The 19,865-nt window shown below is 50.4% G+C and overlaps 1 protein-coding gene and 1 long non-coding RNA gene across 10 annotated transcripts in view; one reads left to right on the top strand and one right to left on the bottom strand.

Annotated features, from left to right (window-relative positions):
- LOC106832569 (uncharacterized) overlaps window positions 1–19,865 on the bottom strand; it is a 166,926-nt gene that overhangs the window by 136,651 nt on the left and 10,410 nt on the right. For 5 of the 9 annotated variants that reach the window (XR_011503224.1, XR_011503230.1, XR_011503231.1 and 2 more), the window contains exons 1-2: window positions 8,276–8,383; window positions 620–736 (exon numbers count right to left, since the gene is read on the bottom strand). The exons of 1 other annotated variant lie outside the window; for it this stretch is intronic. This is a non-coding gene — a long non-coding RNA (uncharacterized lncRNA). Of the gene's footprint in view, window positions 1–619; window positions 737–8,275; window positions 8,384–14,545; window positions 14,601–19,865 lie in introns of those variants that run through there. 3 more of the 9 variants (XR_011503226.1, XR_011503228.1, XR_011503225.1) reach the window with 3 other exon arrangements.
- HES1 (hes family bHLH transcription factor 1) lies at window positions 14,574–18,251 on the top strand. Its single transcript, XM_014843408.3, has 4 exons — window positions 14,574–16,108; window positions 16,239–16,334; window positions 16,582–16,669; window positions 17,327–18,251. Exons 1-4 carry the CDS (start codon window positions 16,001–16,003, stop codon window positions 17,875–17,877), a joined length of 843 nt encoding a protein of 280 aa, XP_014698894.1. The 5' UTR covers window positions 14,574–16,000; the 3' UTR covers window positions 17,878–18,251.

Here is a 19,865-nt window from a genome sequence, read left to right as displayed (position 1 = left end):
AAGGAGAAGAGTAATTGCCTCTGGGACAGGGTTTGAAGGATGGGGCCACAGATGAAAGGGTCACTTTCAGGATCAACCCTTTTGTACTGCTTGAATTTTTTTTTTTTTTTTTTGAGGAAGATTGGCCCTGAGCTAACATCCGTGCCCATCTTCCTCTATTTTATATGTGGGACGCCTGCCACAGCATGGCTTGACGAGCGGTGCGTAGGTCTGCACCTGAGATCTGAACCAGCGAACCCCAGGCCACTGAAGCAGAACGTGTGAACTTAATCGCTGTGCCACAGGGCCAGCCCCATCGAAATTTTTAACTATACGCATTTTCAAGTTAAATCAACCAATAGATAAAGAGACAAAAATCCATTGGCAGTAAATGACCCCTCAGTGATGCCTGCTTCTCCCTCTACCCTTCATCTGACTTCTCAAACTGGAGTACACAGGACCCCCAGGAGTACAGAGTGGCCCAAGAAGAGAAAATTTGGAATTTCAATTTTACTTGAAGGGTTGGGCAGAGGGAAAGGCCGAAACACTATTTTTATGTCAAAAGAAATAGGAATAGATGTGGAATATAATGCAAATGTACTTGGATGATTAAGAGGAAAGATAATATTTTCATTCTTACCATATGCCATATACCAGCAAACCAACCGCCAAGCTGATGAAGCACCTCGTGCCTGTTCTCATGTTTGAGGGGCCCTGAGGCTGCAGGGGTCTTTAAGGCCAGGTCTGTCTCCAGGGGCTGCACACGTGAAACAGTGCATAGTTAGTGTCCTGGACCAAGAGAGGAGAAGTTCAGAGACTGGGGCTGGGGGTAGCAGAACTGAGCCAGGAACGATGGAAGGATCTTGACTGGCAGAGACCACTGAGGGGCGAGAGATTGTGAGCAAATGTTGGTGGGGGGTTGACCTGAGCGGAACGGGGCAGAAAGAAGTGTGTGGTGCATGTGGAGAGAAGAAAGGCGGACGCAGAAAACAGAAGGCCCCGATGAGGGGTGGCAGAGCTTAGAGTCCACGTGGCCAGCCAGTGCTTCTCAAACTTGTTCCTGAAGCCCCACTTCAAGGTGGAGAGGGGAGGATATATGCCGTGGGGCTTCAGGAGGTGGCCTGAAGCTGCTGGCCACAAGGGAGACTTTCCTGGCAATGAATGGCATAGCTTCCTAAGCATGGTCTCCTTGCCTCCATCCTTGTCTACCAGACCAGCTGAAGAGATCTTTTAATAATGTGAAGCGCATCACGTGACCCCATTGCTCAAAACCTTGCAATGGCTCCTGCCTCCCTCAGAGCAGTAGCCAAGTCATTAGAATGGCCCCATGCCTGCACCATCTGTCCTTGTCACTCTGCTTCTCCTCCCTCTCACTCCTCTTCCCACTCACTCTGGCCTCCCGGCTTTCCTAGAGCACGCAGGCATGGTCCTGCCTCAGAACCTTTGCACCTGCTGTTTCTTCTCTTTACAAAGCTCCCCCCTTATACACCCCAGATATTCACATGCTGGTTCCCTCCCCAGTTGTAAGTCTTCTCTCTAAGGCCTATGCTGACCACGCAATTTAAACCTGTACCTCCCAGCATTTCCCTTCTCCCCTCATGACTTGATTTCTCTCTATAGTACTTGTCACCTTTTAATACTATCTAACCCATTGACTTATTTTGCTTGTCTATCTCTCCATCTAAAATTTAAGCTCCAAAAGAGTATGAATTTTTAAATTTCTACTTTATTACAATATAACATCATGTAACCCCTCCTTAAGAAGAGTTCCAGGGGCCGGCCCCATGGCCAAGTGTTTAAGTTTGTGCGCTCCACTTCGGTGGCCCAGGGTTTCACTGGTTCGGATCCTGTGTGTGGACATGGCACGGCTCATCAGGCCACACTGAGGCAGCGTCCTACATCCCACAACTAGAAGGACCCACAACTAAAAATATACAACTATGTACTGGGGGGATTCAGGGAGAAAAAGCAGAAAAAAAAAAAAAGAAGATTGGCAACAGTTGTTAGCTCAGGTGCCAATCTTTAAAAAAAAGAGTTCCAATTAATAAATGTGGAAGGAACGAGGGAAATGGAAATTCACTATTAGATTACCACAGTGTTCATTGCCACAGGCAAGATCCTTTGACAGACTAAATTTAGTGGGCAGAAGCGTAAGCAGAAAGAGCATATTTGCAGTCTTAAAGATGGCCCCCAAAACATTGAGGAAATACAAAGGGAAAAAAATCTTGACTTTACAGTGAGCAATACTGGCAGAAACCATCTTAACCTGTGATCATGGTTTACAACAGCGCTGAGATAGAGTCACAAGCCGCACAACAACATTTCAGCCAATGACAGACTGCTTATACGATAGTGATCCCATAAGATTAGTACCACGCTGCCTAGGTGTGTATAGGCTATACCATCTAGGTTTGTGTAGTTACACTCTAGGAATGTTCACACAATGAGAAAATCAACTAAACGACGCATTTCCCAGAACGTATCCATGTCGTTGAACACCACGTGACTACAGAGCAACATCATGTAGCCCCTGACCTGGGAAGGGCAAATCACCTCAGGGCATTCTTCCCAATAACACAGCTCCTCGATGTAATCACGAGAAAAACCTCAGACAGAAGCCAGTGGAGGACATGCTACAAAACTAACTAGTACTCTTAAAAGTGTCGTGAAAGACAAGGAAAGACTGAGGAACTGCCACAGAGTGAAGGAGACTAAGGAGACAAGACAACCGAATGCACTGTATTCTTGGATGAGGTCCTGAAACAGAAGGGCAAAAGAACATTAGTAGAAAAAATCGTGAAATCCGAAACAAGTCTGTAGTTTATAGTATCGTACCAAGATTATTTTCTTACTTTTGATGATCATTCCACAGTTACATAAGATGGCATCATAAGGGAAGCTGGTTAAGGGTATAAGAGAGCTCTACTATTTTTGCAACTTTTCTGTAAGTCTAAAATTATCTCAAAATAAAACATCTTTTTAAAAGAATCGTCAGGGGCAAATTTGGCACTTTTTTCACTAAACTCTAGGCTTTGGGGGAAAAGAAGGGAAAATAAGTCTAGCAGTTTCTATTAAAAGTGGAACTGTGGAAGAAGGGTTTATGCAGACAGTTGCTCAAGCTACAAGCCAGGTGTCATCTTTTGACTCCTCCTTCCCCATCGTGGTCCAGTCAGTCACCAATCTCCTAATCTCTTGAATCCATTCTCTCTAGCCCACCGGCCCCACTTTAATTAAGGCAGGTCTCCAACTCCCGCTCTGGGTTCCCGCTGGAGCCTTGCCTAGGTTCAGGTGAAAACCGAAGAGGGTAGCAAGTGAGACTCAAGAGAAAGGGGGTCCCTAAGGACCCTTTTGCAAACCACTGACATGGAGTGACCAGACAGGTGGGAAGAAAAGGAATGCATGTGACATAGAGATGGAGGGGAAAAGTGGCCTCACAACTATCAGCAAGTGAAAGGAAAAATCTATACAACTCGAAAACCTGCATTTGGTCATTCTACACAATCTTTACCCCGTGAGAGACAGCAGTGGGCCCCACACAGGGTATCAAAGACTCAGATCCCACGTTATCGCCAGGTTTTACTCAAAGAACTCAGCATATTTGTGTGTGTTTTTTTTAATCTCCCCCTTTCATTTATTGTCTCAGGGTAAACACTTGTGATTCATAAATGCCTTAAGAGTGAATCAGTATTCTCCTGTTCAAACCAGCAGAGGCCACATCAAACAATAGCCCACAAGGTATTATTAATCATTAAAGAGGCACATATAAGAACACTCAAGCCAGGGAGCCATTTTTCTTTGCTTTCTTGTCTTATTTTTTTTTTTCTTAAGGAAATTAACAAAGAGCAAACCTTGACTTTGACCTATTCAGAAAAAAGGTGTTTGGGTTTTTTTGTTTTTCGTTTTTTTTACCTTTAAAAAGTTAGTCAAATTCAAGGCTAAGAGGGCAAATATTTCAGGTGGGAAAATGCTCCTTCCTTTGGGGTCTTCCTTCGGCCATTAAACAATGGCCTGGATTTCAAATGGTAGCACTAGCTTTTTTCACATTCACATGCCCCAGACAAATGGAGGTTCTCAGCCATGGTCGGTAGCTGCAAGAGTCCACGGCAGCATTGCTATGCTGTAGCCACAACCTGGCTGCAAACTAACAGATGGTGGGGAAGTTCAGATCACACCTGCTCTATCAAGAAGAAACCAAGGCCTGTCAAACACGCCTTGAGCACAACCATCCTGGGGCCTCCTCTGCCCCTCCCTTCTCCTATATACAGTAAGCAAGGTCCTCTAGGTTCAAAGATGGGGCGCCCCCCCAACTATGGAAGGCAGATCAATGGTATCACCTTCCACAGACATACAAGTGCTAAAACATTAGCGACTTAAAAATAATATTTCTTCTCACTTTCTCATAGGAAGCATCTCTGACGAAAAGACAGCTGAATAGACAGATGAGCAATCTAGCATGTGCCATCGTGGGCCCGCAGAACTAGGAGGGTCATGTGGCCCAGTGGATGCCAGTTGTCCTGACATAACTGTTAACAGCACTACCTTTCACTCTCAAAAGTGTCCCTAATAAATGATATGGTCACCTGCGGGAACGCCAGCAGGAAAGGTCTCAGACATTTATCTTTCCCACCAATCTTATCTTGCACAAGTGAGACTGGGATCCAGGGAGGGCCTGCCCGTGTTTACTCTCCCGGATTAAGTGTCCCTGCAGCCCTTCCCATTCCTTCCTGTGGGGGGAGGGTTCGCCCACACATCCTGTGCACCAGGCCCATGCTGATGCCCTTGCCTCTATCCCCAACTCTCCTTTCCATGAGAAAATGAGAGTTTCAATTATTCAGGGCAGGGCTACCCCAAGCTCTGCATGTGCCCACACACCACAGTGATCGTGGTAGAGACCATTCCTCCCTGGACAAGAAGGAGGAGCCAGATAATTCTTTAGATTTCTCCTCCTCTCACAGCCTGGGATTCATAAAAGACTGGCCGAAGCTTTTGATCTGTCAAATACTCAGGGACCAATTTACCACAGTGGCTGTCCATCCATTTCTTCGAGAATATTAATATCTCATGATTTTTTTTAAAAACGCACGAGGGTACGTACCTGTCTTACATGTCAGAGATACATATATAGCAATGATAAAAGCAGCTGGCAACTTATATTGTATTTACAATATGCCAGGCACTATTCTAAGCACATTACATAAATTAGTCCTCATGACAGTCTTATACAGTAAGTACCATGAATGTCTCCCCATTTCACAGGTAAGTAAATCGAGGTACAGAATGGTGATGTCACATAGCAAGAAGGCAAACAAGCTAGAACAGGAACCCAGGCAGTGTGGCTCCAGAATCTTTGCCTTTTAGCCACCTACTATAGTTTTTCCTGAACATATACAGAGATATGTGTTCAACATTCCTAACAGAAATAATCACCAGGGCAGTCAAATCTCAGCTGTAAAACACTTGAAGTTCACAGGGGAAGGTGCTATTTAAATATAAGAGGCCATTTCACCTCGACTTTATAGCCTCCTTTATCGATATCACTCAACATCGTAAAACAACAGGTGTGTTGGGGTGCTCTGTAAAAACAGGTGTTTTTGTGTGCCGTATTTACACTTATTTAACCCAGTGTGTCTAGGCATGACTACTAGGTACTTCTTGGTTATACAGAATCTTCCATGAGGGGTTGGCATGAAAATAGAGAATGAGGGCAGATGAAGAGGTAATCAGTGGTCCTTCCTCAGGACGTTTTGTGGGCGCCAAGACCACCTGGGTGACTGCCCACCAGAGTCACCTTTCCCAGGTGTCCCCCTTCTCATTTTTTTTTTGCCAGTTTTCCAGAAGGACCAGTGATGTCCCCACTGGCCTTTTTTTCCTTTCCATCTGCTGCCCAGTGGTGGAACCCCCCTGCTTAAATCTTACTTATTAACTATACGTAGATACGGCACACCGCGATTACAGTAGAATTGTTTGGGAGCTCAGTATCTCACTTCTTCCCACGTACCTTACCCTGGGAATTGCTTTGTACTTTCGGATTGCCATGTGGTGGTGTGTCTTTAATAACCATCAATAAAGATAGGCCTGGGAAAACACGGACAGCCACAGACTCCTCTGAATTCACCTGATTGCAACAGAGTAGAAGTGTCTGCAGGGGATCCCGGCTGCCCAGAGGTGGTCACCAGGAGTGGTCAAAGTCAACCCACCCCTTTGATTCAGCAACCAAAGAAAATCTGGCAAAATATGCTGACTCTCTGAGGGTTCCACTGAATCGCTAATAAAACATATTTCCTTAAGTCAAAGTTCATTCATGCATATATTCTCCCAATATCCGGGGGTGCCTACCCTGTGAAGGGCGTTATACTGGAGTCCATAAGGAGCTTTGTAGCTTCTTTATCAGGGAAGCAATAGAGGTGAAGAATGTGGGAAGTAAAGGGGACATTTTTATAACATAAACTGGAGATGTCACCATTGCACAGATGAATAGCATTGGAATAGCAAGCAGGGATGCAAGCAACTGTCAAAATAGGTGTGTAATTCTTCCTTTTACATAGTAGGTGCCAAAAATATTCATTGAACTGAATTAATTCAAGTTAAGTTCAGGCAATTGAGAATTGGATGGTTTTAACCCTGACTCTACTCTCTGACTACCATCCATACAGGTTCACTGGATACAAAGAAAACAAGCGGGGAGCCCACCCCTCGGTCCAGATGACAGGTGGGTCTAGACACCACATCTAGGACTGCCCCCAGTGCGGTCCTGCCCACTTTGTGGACAGGTGAGGAGGGTATAGAGGTTGAATAACCACCCAGGACAAGGAGATCCGATACTTGAACTTGAGTATTGGGTCCCTCCGGGACTGTGGGAGCCTATCGAGATAAAGACCACCGCTAGATGTGTGTATGATACATGCAGGGCTTGGCAACCTCCTCCAGGAGCCAGCAATGCTCTGGGACTTTATCAAGGGACCTCCCTGGGTCAGGCAAGCCTGCCACACTCGAGCATGTTACAACAGAGCTCACCCTCCCTGGCTCCTCTCAGATTTCAGTTAACGCTGGCCTGTGGAAATCCAGCCCTGCAGGAGGAGAGGTTTCTTCTCCCTGCCTCACGTAACGTCTCCTGCTGAGTGGGACTGAGGGGACCCAGAATGCACCGCACTGTGTGGGCGGTTGCCCACAGTGGTCAGGGAGCCAGAGGTGAACCCTTGGTCCTTGGTTCTTTCCCTGGTGCTACAAGGATTCCATGTGCTTGCCTCCCCCTTGGTCCTGAGCACCCTCACCCCGCCACCTCCTCTCCGCGACCACCACCCTCAGCCTGGCTACAGAACAGGATGCAGTCTCCCCACTGTCCCTGTTCCCTGCCATCACCCCCGAACAATCCTACAATCCCTTTCAGTCTATGGGATTTTATGTTATGCCTATAGCAGTACAGACAGCATAGAACAAAGCTAGTGAGTAAGGAGAAGGGACGCAGTTCCCAGTATCCTACAGGGGCCCTCAGTCACAGAGCTGGGCTCCCTTTTTAAGCTCTTTCCAAGAAGCCCCTCAGAGGCCTTGGTTGCTGAACTAAGCAGCTCTAGCCTCAGCCCAGGGGAGACTATGGTCATCCCCTTTCCGTGTCTTTTCCAGAACCTGCTCAGTCATCTTCTTGCTAAGTGGGATTCCTTCCCCTCACCTCTCCCTCCCTCCTGGCTTCGCTCCACGAGAAAGGACCTTTCCTCCTTGCTCCAAAGATGCCCTCTGGATCACTGACATTCTATACCAAATTGACAGTCATCTCCCTTGTCCCCTCTGTTCCAGTTTCTGGAAATCTTATTCTTCCCTGTGGCTGAGAAAGAAAAGTTGGTTCTCTCCTGCCCTCTAAGCTCTCTGCCCTGCCTTTTCTCTCTAGAGGTACTGTCTTCCAGAAAGCTCATCTATTCTATATCCTATGCCCCCAACAGCCCATGGTCCAACCAAGTGTCTCCTGCACTGATGGCTTGAATCCTCTCTCCCTCTCTGGGCCTTCCACCAAAGTCCCTCTAATCTAGATCATAAGGCTAGACATGAGGACAAAATGCTGTAATGGACTAGCAAGTGCCTGGTAAACTGTCAAGTACTATAAGACTGGGGGAGAGGTACTGCCAACGGTGGGAGAGACCAGAAGGTCCCAACCCCACTGGAACCCACCAGAGTCTTAAGCTGCAGTCGTGGTAGCCACCTGGACCATCTTCTCTTCTTCCCTAAGCCTGGTATCTAATAGGAAAATATATCTTTCACATGCAAATATCATTTATCGACCACTTGGGATCCTTATTTTTCTCACCTCTCGCTCTGCTAAATGTGAAGTCAGCCAGCAGCTCAATGTCTTTGTGCTCCAATGCCTTCTCGATATTCCTAGCATCACATCTTCTTCGGTTGTGATAAAAACCTAGTATTGATGGAGAAGATTCAGGGGACCAGAAATATTCTCTCTCCCAACTTTCTTTTTAGAGAACAAATAAGAGAAGCAGGTGGGCAATTATAAGAAAGAAGGGATGACATGTGACTTGGCTTGGTTGACTGAGAGGCAGGATGACAATTCTGTGTGGTCCCTGTGAGTGGCTTCTTATCTGCTGGAACTTAGAAATCAAGACCTCTTTTTTTCCAGAGGTTATAGAGGGATGAGCAAATCCAAGAGAGAATCACAGTGCAGCAAGCCTGGAATTTAACCTTGTTCTGTGCTGGGCATGTTCCGCCACACTACCACAGTCACTCAGCAGCAGGCAGCTCTGGTCCTCAACTGGAAAATCCATCTTTGGTGGTAACGTTAGTCACTTCCTGTGGATGATATTTCAAAATGTTCTTCTCCTATAGAGATAAAGTGGGGCCTGTTTCTGGACTAGTGGGCAGGAAACCTGAGCCTAACTCTGGTTTTGCTATTCCCTCTCTGGGGAGGCTGTCTGACCTTGGGCAAGTCACATCTTCCTGGGCTGTTTTCCCATGCATTCAATGAATGGACCAACTCAGCCCCCTCTTTGGTCCCTTCGCCGCCTCCCCTCACCCCATTTCTACAAGCTGAGAAATGAGGGAAGGATAACAATGATGGCAATTTTAATTAAAAGTCTGTGGTACAAATTTATCTCACATCACTTTCAGGTCCTAAGTTTTACCCAAATGGTCTTCCTGGCTAGCTGAGTTTTTTGGTTTTGTTTTTTATTTTTTTTGAGAAATGTGATCTGATGTCACAGTTGGAGCAGCCATCTGCAAGGCAAAGAAATGCATGTCCTGGGTTTAAAGGGGCTAGGCTTCATCCCACCTTCCTGAGCCTGCCAGAGGCCCCAGTGCAATTCTGAGCCTTTCACACACAAGCGTGCAAACCAGCGTGCCTGCAACCCCTCAGGAACGGCCTCCTTCATCCCTGGGCTTGCAGGCTCATTTCCCTGCAGCCCTGCTCACAGGGGAAAAGGTTAAGCTACAAGCACACTTAGAACCTTCCCACCAATGCCGCTGTGGCTGAGCCAAATGTGGGAGTTAAGCCATTCCAGAGGGCCCTGCCCCCCCGCCACTGGGAAAGGCTTTCTTGGCAACCATCCTCCTTCAGAGCCCATTAGAAAAGGCACATTCCCTTGGGCTCACTGGCTCTGGTCAAGTTTTCCAAGGGGAGTGACGGGGGTGGCAGAAAGCATTACAGGCTGCTATCAGCCCATGTCAAAAGCTTGTGTTTTCCACTGCCACCCCTAGCTTGCCCTTCAAGGTCCCAGCTCAGCCAGAAACCAACCAGGCAGTTTTCTTCAACTTATTTTTATCAAAGATGGAATGCAAAGTTGCAGTTGTGTCTAATGCCTCTGCATGGCAACCAGGGCTCTTGCTCTAAGCATTCCTGAATCTTCTTCTCTCCGTAGACACTTGGCTCTCTGGCCTAACCCTTTCTCCATCCAAAACTTGGGTGCAGAGCAGCTCAAGTGCTTCAGAATTAAGGAAAAAAAATGTTCTGGAAATTCACAGTCTCTTTATTAATGTCTGTTTAAAGCCAGGTTCTGGTGGTGATCACAACTCCAAAACCCCATCCTAAATTTATCAAGGACCCCAGCACTGTGGGGTGGTGGAAAGAGCTCTGACCTGGCTTCTGACCCCCACTCTGGCCATGGGGTGCTGTAGGCCCTTGAGCTAGCCCCTTGCCCTCTCTGGGGCTTAGAGTACCCACTTGTAAGCAGAAATTGCCTGGATCAGTTTCCTCAACCATTTTGGGTCACAAAAAGCTTTGAGATTCTGCTGAAAGCTATGAATCCTCTCCTCAGGAAAAAGAAAAAGTGATGCATTGGTTCATTTATTCAAAAAGTATTTATGAAGTTCCTGCTAAATACACATGTAGAGAAGTAATTTTGAATTCTATTTCAGGAGCTTAATAGGCCCCCTGGGGATTCATCCATGAACCTTAAGGTAAGAAATCCTGGTTATGGATTCTGCTGTGACCAGCATATATGGAGTCTTATCTAGAAGACCATAGTAATGCTTCTAGTAAAGGATCATAAAACTACCAGTCAGGCGGATGCCAGTAAACAGAGGCAGAGAGGCAGTCATTATGCAGGTGACCCCTGGCTTCCCTCTCCTTCCCGGTGCCCCCACCCGGCATGCATGCGCGCTGACACGCGTGCATACCCGGCGGGGAATGTGCTGTTTCTGGGCACGCAGACCACAGGGAGCTGGCTGCAGCCCTGGAGAGACGACAAACATGTCTTCTCTCCTGGACTTTATTTTTCTCACGGTCTCTGAAAGGGCTGCGATCAGGTGATACGTGGGGGACGGCTCCCTGTACAGGTGCGGAGCAGGTCCTGGGAGGAGAAAATCCACCCAGTGTGTACTTACTGGAGGCTCTTTCAATGGCCCTCCCAGGATAGCTCTTGGCAGGGCAGCTACCACGTCTCTGGCAGGCTGCAGGGAATCTGAGTGTGAGAAAGTCAGTCAAGCGGAGGAAAAGGGAAAAAAGAGCTTCAAGTCCTCAGGCAAAATACCTTTTTTCTTCTTCTGCGCTCTCTCTCCTCTCTAGCTTTCAACCAAACCCACAAACCATTCCGATACCTAAGGACAAAAGAGAGTCTCACCAGAGGCAGGTATTTATGGTTTAAAGCAAACAGGTGATGCAATAAGACAGAAAAATCACCCTTCGCGGGGCAGACGGGGGGAAGGAGACAGGGCTGTATTTATGGGGCACCATGCAGCGGGATCAAAGAAGTGACTTCCACGGATGAACATGGTTCAATTTTCTCTTTGCTTCGGGACAGAGGGAGGATGACTGAAAAATAAAGGCAGTTTCTGTCCCAGAGGAGCCTTCCAAACCCAAAAGTCTTCTCCCGAGCTTACGAGCTTAGTTCTCCATGTGAGAAGGGGTGGGGAGAGTATCCATGGGTGCTATTTTCACTGCCCAGGATAACGACACTGAAAAACAGTCTATGCACACATTTGCAAAGAAACTTTCTTCTTGAATGACAAGGGTGGAGAGCTGGAGATTTCCTGGGTTGGTTTTTTCCTTTGTTTGGCCCAGACTCAAATTCATGGCAAATTTTTGGTTACTTGACCGACCCGTTTGTCTATCTAAAAATGTGTGTGTCCGTGATTTGTTCATTCTACCAGTCTAAGCAATAAACTCCGAAAGTGGCAATAAACGAGTTGCTTATTAACTATCTGACCAATAAGGCCGCTTCAGGCAGTGCAGAGAGACCCTGACTTGACTATATGCAACATTCTCCACGCACCTTCAGGGGGCCTCAGGAGAGGACAATCAGAGACAAACAAGGCTCCTAGGCTACAGGGACAGCGGGTGGCATACTCAGCTAGTCAATTAGGGCCCAGGAGCGGACAGCAGTCAATGTTGCAGCAGAGCATAGTGGAGGAAGTCACTGGCTCTGTTGGGTTTGGGGGCAACCTGGAAAAGGTTAACATGCTTCCGCGGGAAAAGTTTAGCTCCTTGGAGGAATCTGGATCAATGTATTTATGCAGTTTTTAAAAAGTCAGATGCTGAGCAGAAGCATTTTAAGAAGCTTCCAGAGTGTGCATGGCAAAAAGGAGGGTAACTTCAGAGGCTCGTCACCTTTCACCAAGGGGATGTCAAACACACAGGAAAACTCCACTTCTTTCAAAAGCAACAGACAATTTTCTGTCATCACCACTTTTCCATCTGTTTAAAATAAGAAAGATAAGTCCTCCCCCATTGGCCCAGGTTGCAGGTCAACAAAGGAGGCATTGTTCATCATTTCTGCAGAACATGATAGCGCACAGCCCACTCTGCAGTGTTAAGGAAACACCAAAAATCCCAGAGACTAGCTGGAGGGGCCGGAGTGAGTAAGCGAAGCCTGCAATGAGGTAAAGGTTTGGCTGCATACTCGAGGGCTGTCCTGGAAGATGGAAATGAGGCTTGGAAGGTAAATACGGTCAGAGGCACAACGATTCCTTAGTTAGACTCCCGATCATGGGGGAACATGGCATTAAAGGGAAGGCAGGTTTCTGCTGAACTTGGAACACTGGACATGTGCAGTCAACGCCCAGGTGAGCTGGTTCTAGGCAGGTGTTTCCGGGGGAGAGTCAGTCTACACCTGTCACTTAGGAGCCTCCTTTACTGGCTTGAACCTCCTCACAGGTATTCTGCCTCCAAACCCTACCAGCCACTCTCCAGACCTTTGCCAGAGCTGTCTTTCTAAAAGAGAACCTGGACATCCCTTCTCTGCTCAAGAGCATTTCATAGCTCTCCATGGTCTACAGATAAGTCCAAAGTCCTTCAGCAAGACGGTTAAGGGTCTTGTGACATGGCCTCGAGCCTCCTCCTTCTGTCCCTTCTTATACTCCCGCCTGTCACACACCCTGGGCCCCAGACCACAGCCCCTGAATGAGGACCTCAAGCTCCAGAGTCTAGGCCTTTAACATCATGGGTACTCCCATCCTCTCCAGCCCGCCCATGGCACACCAGAATTCCAATGCCCCAATCTTACCTATTTTTCAAGACACAAGGCACAGGCCACTTCCTCCAGGAGGTTTTCCAGGGTACCCCAACTTGAGTAATTTATTCTAAACCTCCACAGCATTTTACTTCTATCTAGACACAGAACTGTCTCTCTTGAACCTAGGACCTACCACAGGAATATACAGGAAATAGACAGATGTTAGCTGAGCTCAGGAGTATGGTACCTCTAGGCTGTACACCTCTTGAGGGCAGTAACTATTTTTTTCATCCCTGGATCCCCAGTAGACTCGCAATGCTGTGGCCCATACAGGTGTAGTTTAGTGTTTCTTTTAGGTTCTCCTGATCTCTCAGGCCATCATCCAAGCCCTAAGAGAAAGGAATAATAGAGGAATGCCCAGTCATCAATCAAAAACTCAGTGTCTGTCTGCCTCCAGAATTGACTGGAAACTCCTCTCAGGCTGCCACTGTCTCTCTCATCGTCGTAATCCCAGGGTTTAACACACTGTCTGGCATGGTGCGTGCGTTCCATAATGAAAGAAAGAGAGGGGCTCGCCCAAGGTCACCCAGAGTCAGGAACCACTGAATCTCATCCGGGACGAGATCTGGTGAAATCATTTACAACATTATCTCAGTAGGGAGCTCGGAGGAAGGAAGGAATGAAGTGTCTGAGAAATGTGTGCCAGGCCTCCGGTGGCCTCCAAGCCTGGGAGGGCGGGGGTCCGACATCAAACAAGACGCTCGGCTCCTGGGCTGCCCCGAGCCGCCCGAGCAGCAGCGCGCCGAGCTCCCGGGCGGCGGGAAGGGCGGAGGGGGTGGGGGCGCGGGGGCCGGCGACCCGGGCAGGCAGGCGGGCGGGCGGCGGCGGTGGCGGCCGGCCGGCCGGGGCAGTGCGCGTCGCCCGCCCCGCGCGGCAAATCCCCCAGGGAGGCCGCCGCCAGAGCCCTGGCGCTCCCGGCCCGGCGCCCGCCACGTGGCACCCGGCGGCGGCGGCGGCGGCTCCTCCCGGCGCGCGGCCCGGCCAGCCGGCAGCACGCAGCCGCCCGCGCCGCCCACCTCCTCCCGGCCGCCCGCCGGCGGCCTCCCGGGCGCAGCGCGGGGGAGCTGCCTGGCCGCCCTGGGCCCCGAGAAGGAGCGGGCGGCGCGAAGACGCTTTAACCGCAGCCGCCGAGCGGAGGCAGGAGGCTGACCCGGCTGCTTCCTAAGTGCGGTCAGGCATCTCGTGACCGCGGCGGGCGCCGGGGCCCCGCGGGAGGAGGGAGGAGGGAGGAGGGGGGGAGGGCCGGGGCAAGGATCAAACCAGAAGGCCCCCACCTCTCCCCCGGGCTGTTGCTAGTGAGGCTTTTCGAGTTAAAACCCCAAGCCCGAAATCAGGGGTGGAGTGGGGCACTGGAATAATTCCCCACTCTCCACCCTGGGGCGTGCGCTCCCCGCCCGGAAGGGCTGACCTTGGCCGGGGGGAGGCGGGAGGGGGGCGGTGGTGGTAAGCGCCGGGACTCGGCTCCCAGCCCGCCGCCCCCTCGGATTCCTGGCCCGGCGGGGGCCGGAGGAGGGGGCCCCCGGACACACACACACACCCCACACGCAGCGCGCGCCAATGAGCCCCGGCCAGGCGCAGGGGGCGGGGTTTTCCCAGGCTCGAGCACAGCAGCTGCTATTTACCTTCTTGGCTTCTCCCGGGGACCAGGAACCAGCCCCCGCGCTCCGCCGCCCGCCGCCGCCCCCCGCCTCCCTGCCCCCGGGGCGCGCGCACACACACTCACACACGCATGCACACACACATCCTCCCGGCCCGGCCGCAGCCGCGGCGGCAATAAAACATCCTGGCACGTGCTTCGGCTCCAGGCGCGCCCTCGCCGGCCGGCTGATGTCAAACTGCAGCTCGGCTGGTGTAGCTCTTAAAGGGCCCGCGCGCGCCGGGTGCCGAGGCTGCCTCGGCCGCCCGCCGGGCGAGAAGGAGGGGAGAGGCTGCCGCCTGGCCCGCCACCGCAATGTGCCGCAGAACCGAGAGCCTGCGGGTAGAAAGGGAAAGGGTGGCGAGGGCGCGCGCGCGTCCCTGAGGCATTGCCATCAAAGCCCCCGTTGTTCATCTTTCATTTGAAATTCCATTTCCTTTCTGCCCAGTTGGAAATTATTCTGATTGTTTCCTGGGGAAGCGCGGGGTCTAAGGCCCCCAACTCCAGAAGAGGAATGAGGGGTAGGAAGGGGGATGGTGGAGAGGCATCAAAAACCACCTTGCTCTGAAAAACCTGCAAATGTAAGGTGGAAGGCATTTCTTCCTTTTTCTGCGTCCAAAAAGGAATTTTTTTGTCCTTTTTCTGCATGATCGACTTTCACCCCCTCCCAATGTATAGAGTCTGAGCGGGAAATCACTTAGATGTTTCGGTAACTCACACCCTTGCACACGTTCCCCCTTTTCTCTTAGCCACTGCAAGTATAATCTTTTATCCCTGTCCTTCTAAACCTTTTAAAAAATATATTTCAAACTTCTTCTTAGTGTCAAAGCAGCTCTATTACACATATTAAAGGAAATAAAGAGCAAAGACCCTAGCCCCGCCCCCCCCAAAATAAACTAGACTAGAGCAAAACCAATGCGGAAAAATCCTCTCTAAAACAAAGCCCAGCAGGGAGAGTAGCAAAGGGTTAAAATCCTTTTGATTGACGTTGTAGCCTCCGGTGCCCCGGGCTCAGGCGCGCGCCATTGGCCGCCAGGCCTTGTGCCTGGCGGCCAATGGGGGGGCGCGGTCCACGAGCGGTGCCGCGTGTCTCCTCCTCCCATTGGCTGAAAGTTACTGTGGGAAAGAAAGTTTGGGAAGTTTCACACGAGCCGTTCGCGTGCAGTCCCAGATATATATAGAGGCCGCCAGGGTCTGGGGATCACACAGGATCCGGAGCTGGTGCTGATAACAGCGGAATCCCCCGTCTACCTCTCTCCTTGGTCCTGGAATAGCGCTACCGAGCACCAAGTAGCCATAAGAGATTATAATAAACCCTCAGCACTTGCTCAGTAGTTTTGTGAAAGTCTCAAGTAAAGGGGACATAAACAAAATAATTTTTCTGTGTGAAGGACTCCAAAAATAAAATTCTCTAGGGATTAAAAAAAAAAAAAAACAGAAAATGCCAGCTGATATAATGGAGAAAAATTCCTCGTCCCCGGTGGCTGCTACCCCAGCTAGTGTCAACACGACACCGGATAAGCCAAAGACAGCATCTGAGCACAGAAAGGTAAGGGCAGTGCCTGTCTCTCTGCAGCCCCAAGAAATTAAGTCGGGGTTGGGGGCTCCTCTCTCCCTTAAAAGCCCGGGGTGAAATGGCAGATCTCACGGAAACTCAGGGCTCTTTGATTTCTTTACAGTCATCAAAGCCTATCATGGAGAAAAGACGAAGAGCAAGAATAAATGAAAGTCTGAGCCAGCTGAAAACACTGATTTTGGATGCTCTTAAGAAAGATGTAAGTGGGTAGTGCTTTTTTTTTTTATTATTAAAAAGCCGAAATACTATTTCCCAGGTACTAAGAATGAAAGCTCCTCGCCGGCGGGATCTTCCCTGCCTGCACTGCGGTCTCTGAGGCGGGAGGGTCGGGCGCCTCTCGTCCGGGTCTGGGGATGTTGGCACCGCGGCCTGGGGGAGGGACCCCCAGCATTCCGAGGTCACTGGCGGGGCTCTCACTTTCCTTCCCTGCCTCCTCTTCTGTGCAGAGCTCGCGGCATTCCAAGCTGGAGAAGGCGGACATTCTGGAAATGACAGTGAAGCACCTCCGGAACCTGCAGCGGGCGCAGATGACGGGTGAGGGCGGCTCGCCGCGTCCCCCTCTGCGGGCGTCCCTCTCGCCCCGCGGTGATTTCTTCCAGACTTCCGTCCGTGGTTGTGAGAGGCATTCAGCTACATTTTACTGCCTTGGCTCACTCTTGCGTTCCCACGGTCTGGGGCTTATTTATAGCCACAACTCCAAGTTGTTACTGTTCCGGAAAGGGAGGGAGAGAGGTTGTAGCAGCGAGGGCGGCGGGCGGCTTGGCAGCAGGAAAGCGGGTGGGGGCGAAAGGACTTGAACCGTGGCGGTTTTGAGCTTCGTGGAGCCTAGGGGTCATCGGGTTTAGCTCTCCCTCCTCCCCCATTACAGAAGGGGAAATGAAGCTCAGATGGCGAGGAAGGGGGGAAGGGCATTACCCAAGGTCACATCGCGCGCGTGGGCCGGGGGGGGGGGGGGGGGCGGCCAGATCTGGAGCTGAGATCAGTTTAAATGGAGCCACAGGGAAGCCACTAGCTTCGGTCGCCAAGCTAGTGTGGAGAGGTGGCTGGTTTTTCTAAACCCACCCCCTTCGCCAGAGGCAGTTCGGCAGGCCCATAGTCAGGGAGGCGCGTCGCGGGGACCTCCCAGGGCGGAGGCGGTGGCCTAGGGGCCAGGGCCGTTCGGTGACCCGTCTGTCTCCTCCTGGCCCGCAGCCGCGCTAAGCACAGACCCGAGCGTGCTGGGGAAGTACCGCGCCGGCTTCAGCGAGTGCATGAACGAGGTGACCCGCTTCCTGTCCACGTGCGAGGGCGTTAACACCGAGGTGCGCACCCGGCTGCTCGGCCACCTGGCCAACTGCATGACCCAGATCAACGCCATGACCTACCCCGGGCAGCCACATCCCGCCTTGCAGGCGCCGCCGCCGCCCCCGCCAGGACCCGGCGGTCCTCAGCACGCGCCATTCGCGCCGCCGCCTCCGCTCGTGCCCATCCCCGGGGGCGCGGCGCCCCCTCCCGGCGGCGCGCCCTGCAAGCTGGGCAGCCCGGCTGGGGAGGCGGCTAAGGTGTTCGGCGGCTTCCAGGTGGTGCCGGCTCCCGACGGCCAGTTTGCCTTCCTCATCCCCAACGGGGCCTTCGCTCACAGCGGTCCGGTCATCCCAGTCTACACCAGCAACAGCGGGACCTCCGTGGGCCCCAACGCAGTGTCCCCTTCCAGCGGCCCCTCGCTCACGGCGGACTCCATGTGGAGGCCGTGGCGGAACTGAGGGGCTCAGGCCACCCCTCCCCCTGAACTCTCCAACCCACTTCTCTCCCCTCAAGACACTAAACAGGAACTTGGACGCCAGGAGAGAAGAGGACTTTTGTGATTAAGTGGTTACTCTGGTTTTATTAATTTCTAAAAAGTTACTTTTTTGTAGAGACCTGTATTAAGTGACTGACCATGCACTATATTTGTATATATTTTATATGTTCATATTGGATTGCGCCTTTGTATTATAAAAGTTCAGATGACATTTCGTTTTTTACACGAGATTTCTTTTTTATGTGATGCCAAAGATGTTTGAAAATGCTCTTAAAATATCTTCCTTTGGGGAAGTTTATTTGAGAAAATATAATAAAAGAAAAAAGATGGAAGGCTTTTATGTCTTAGAACTGATTATTTCAGAACATGTAAAGAAAAGGCTCTTGGCAGAATTCGAATTACATGCAACCTGAGAATTCAAGAACTGGCTCTTTTGTTATTAAAGGAACATTTTTTAAAATCCATTAAAACTTTTACCACCCCTCCACAAACTAAACTCCATTTAAGTTGAAGAACCCTTCTGATATGGCTTCCCTGATCAATTTGCGGTCAATCTCTGTCATTCAGTCCTGGTTCTCATACTAGCTCCTTCTGAGGAAGGTTGAACAGGACCGAATTCATGAAGTTAATCGAGCCAGTAGTACATCTGGCTGCACATTAAGGGAGGCTCCTGGGGTAGCTCACCAACGTCCAGAGTAAAAACACCCTTAACCACTGCAACCTCCAAGCCTTCAGATGTTGGTGTCTTCGTTTAATTAGTCAATCCTTAGGTACAGCTAAACATACCCTGGTACCAGCATCCAAAAGTTTGAAATGCCTCTCTGCACCCTCTTCGAGCAAGCTGAGAAGGTCAACAGATTCCTTCTGCCAAGGGACAGCTAGTTAGACTCCCAAGTGGAGCCCGAGTCCAGATGATTAACACCGGACATATGTTTTTGATAAGTTTCTGTGCTTGGCTCTAATAGAGAAAGCATGTGGGGGCCGTGCTGGCAGGCACACAGGCCATCTTCCCCTTTTAATACAAACAGCAAGCGACCCTTTCGCTTGGTCATGCCCCATTTCCAGGCAAGATGTGGGCTCCAGATAGAAGCAAAAGGGTTGTCTCGGGTTTCAGCTCACATAACCCTCCTTAACAAGTCCTAACTCAAAGCGGACAGCTTTAACCTGTGCCAGGATCTGCAGGGAATTTCTTCCAAATCCCATCACAAAGGCTTGTCAGATTTTGTCAGATTTGGCCAGGTGTTTGACTGCATCCAGGTGTTGGGGAAATGAAAACCACGAGCCCTGCGAGACCAGACACATCAGCCGCGCTGTGGGTCTGGGGGCGCGCCCTCCTCCCCAACCGCCGGCCGCTCCTCCTCCCTGCGCCGGCCCCTCCCGCCGGCCTCCACTCACCCCCCTGCTTTTAGAACGGCTTCTGGGAGGAGAAGGATGAGGCGGGAGAGATCAATCTTTGAAGCCTTCCTAACAAAGATAAAGCCAACGATTTTCTGTCTTGTTTCAAAAGCTTTACCTCTCCCCCGCCTTGCTCTGGCGTTTCCCACAGGCCAGTGTGGAGAGCGGCTCTACCGCAGGAATGATCTAGCAGGGAGCAGTCAGTTTACTGCTCAAATACCTTCCACCCAGCTTCGGACCCAGAGGGAGAGGTTTAAAAGATACTTTTTAAAATTGGGCTCCTACTTGCCCCATTTTGCGTAAGTGAAAGGTGTCCAACACACCCTCGCCCCAAAACAATATACACATGTACACACATACATACATACACCCTTCTTTATCATACTTTTCTGAGATTTCCCTCTTGTTTAAACCCAAATATAATAACAATGGCTCTATTAAGACATCCAATGCAAGTTTAAATGCTTCATTTGGTAACCCCGTCCTCTGGCCCCACTAAGAAGTTCTTAACTGTCCTGGCAGAAATAATGGATACATCAGGGTCTCATTTTTATA

The sequence above is a fragment of the Equus asinus genome, chromosome 5 (genome assembly GCF_041296235.1).
Source record: "Equus asinus isolate D_3611 breed Donkey chromosome 5, EquAss-T2T_v2, whole genome shotgun sequence".
Lineage (NCBI taxonomy): Eukaryota > Metazoa > Chordata > Mammalia > Perissodactyla > Equidae > Equus > Equus asinus.
Note: the sequence above shows the minus strand (reverse complement) of the source record. Positions and strands in the feature narration are given on the sequence as shown.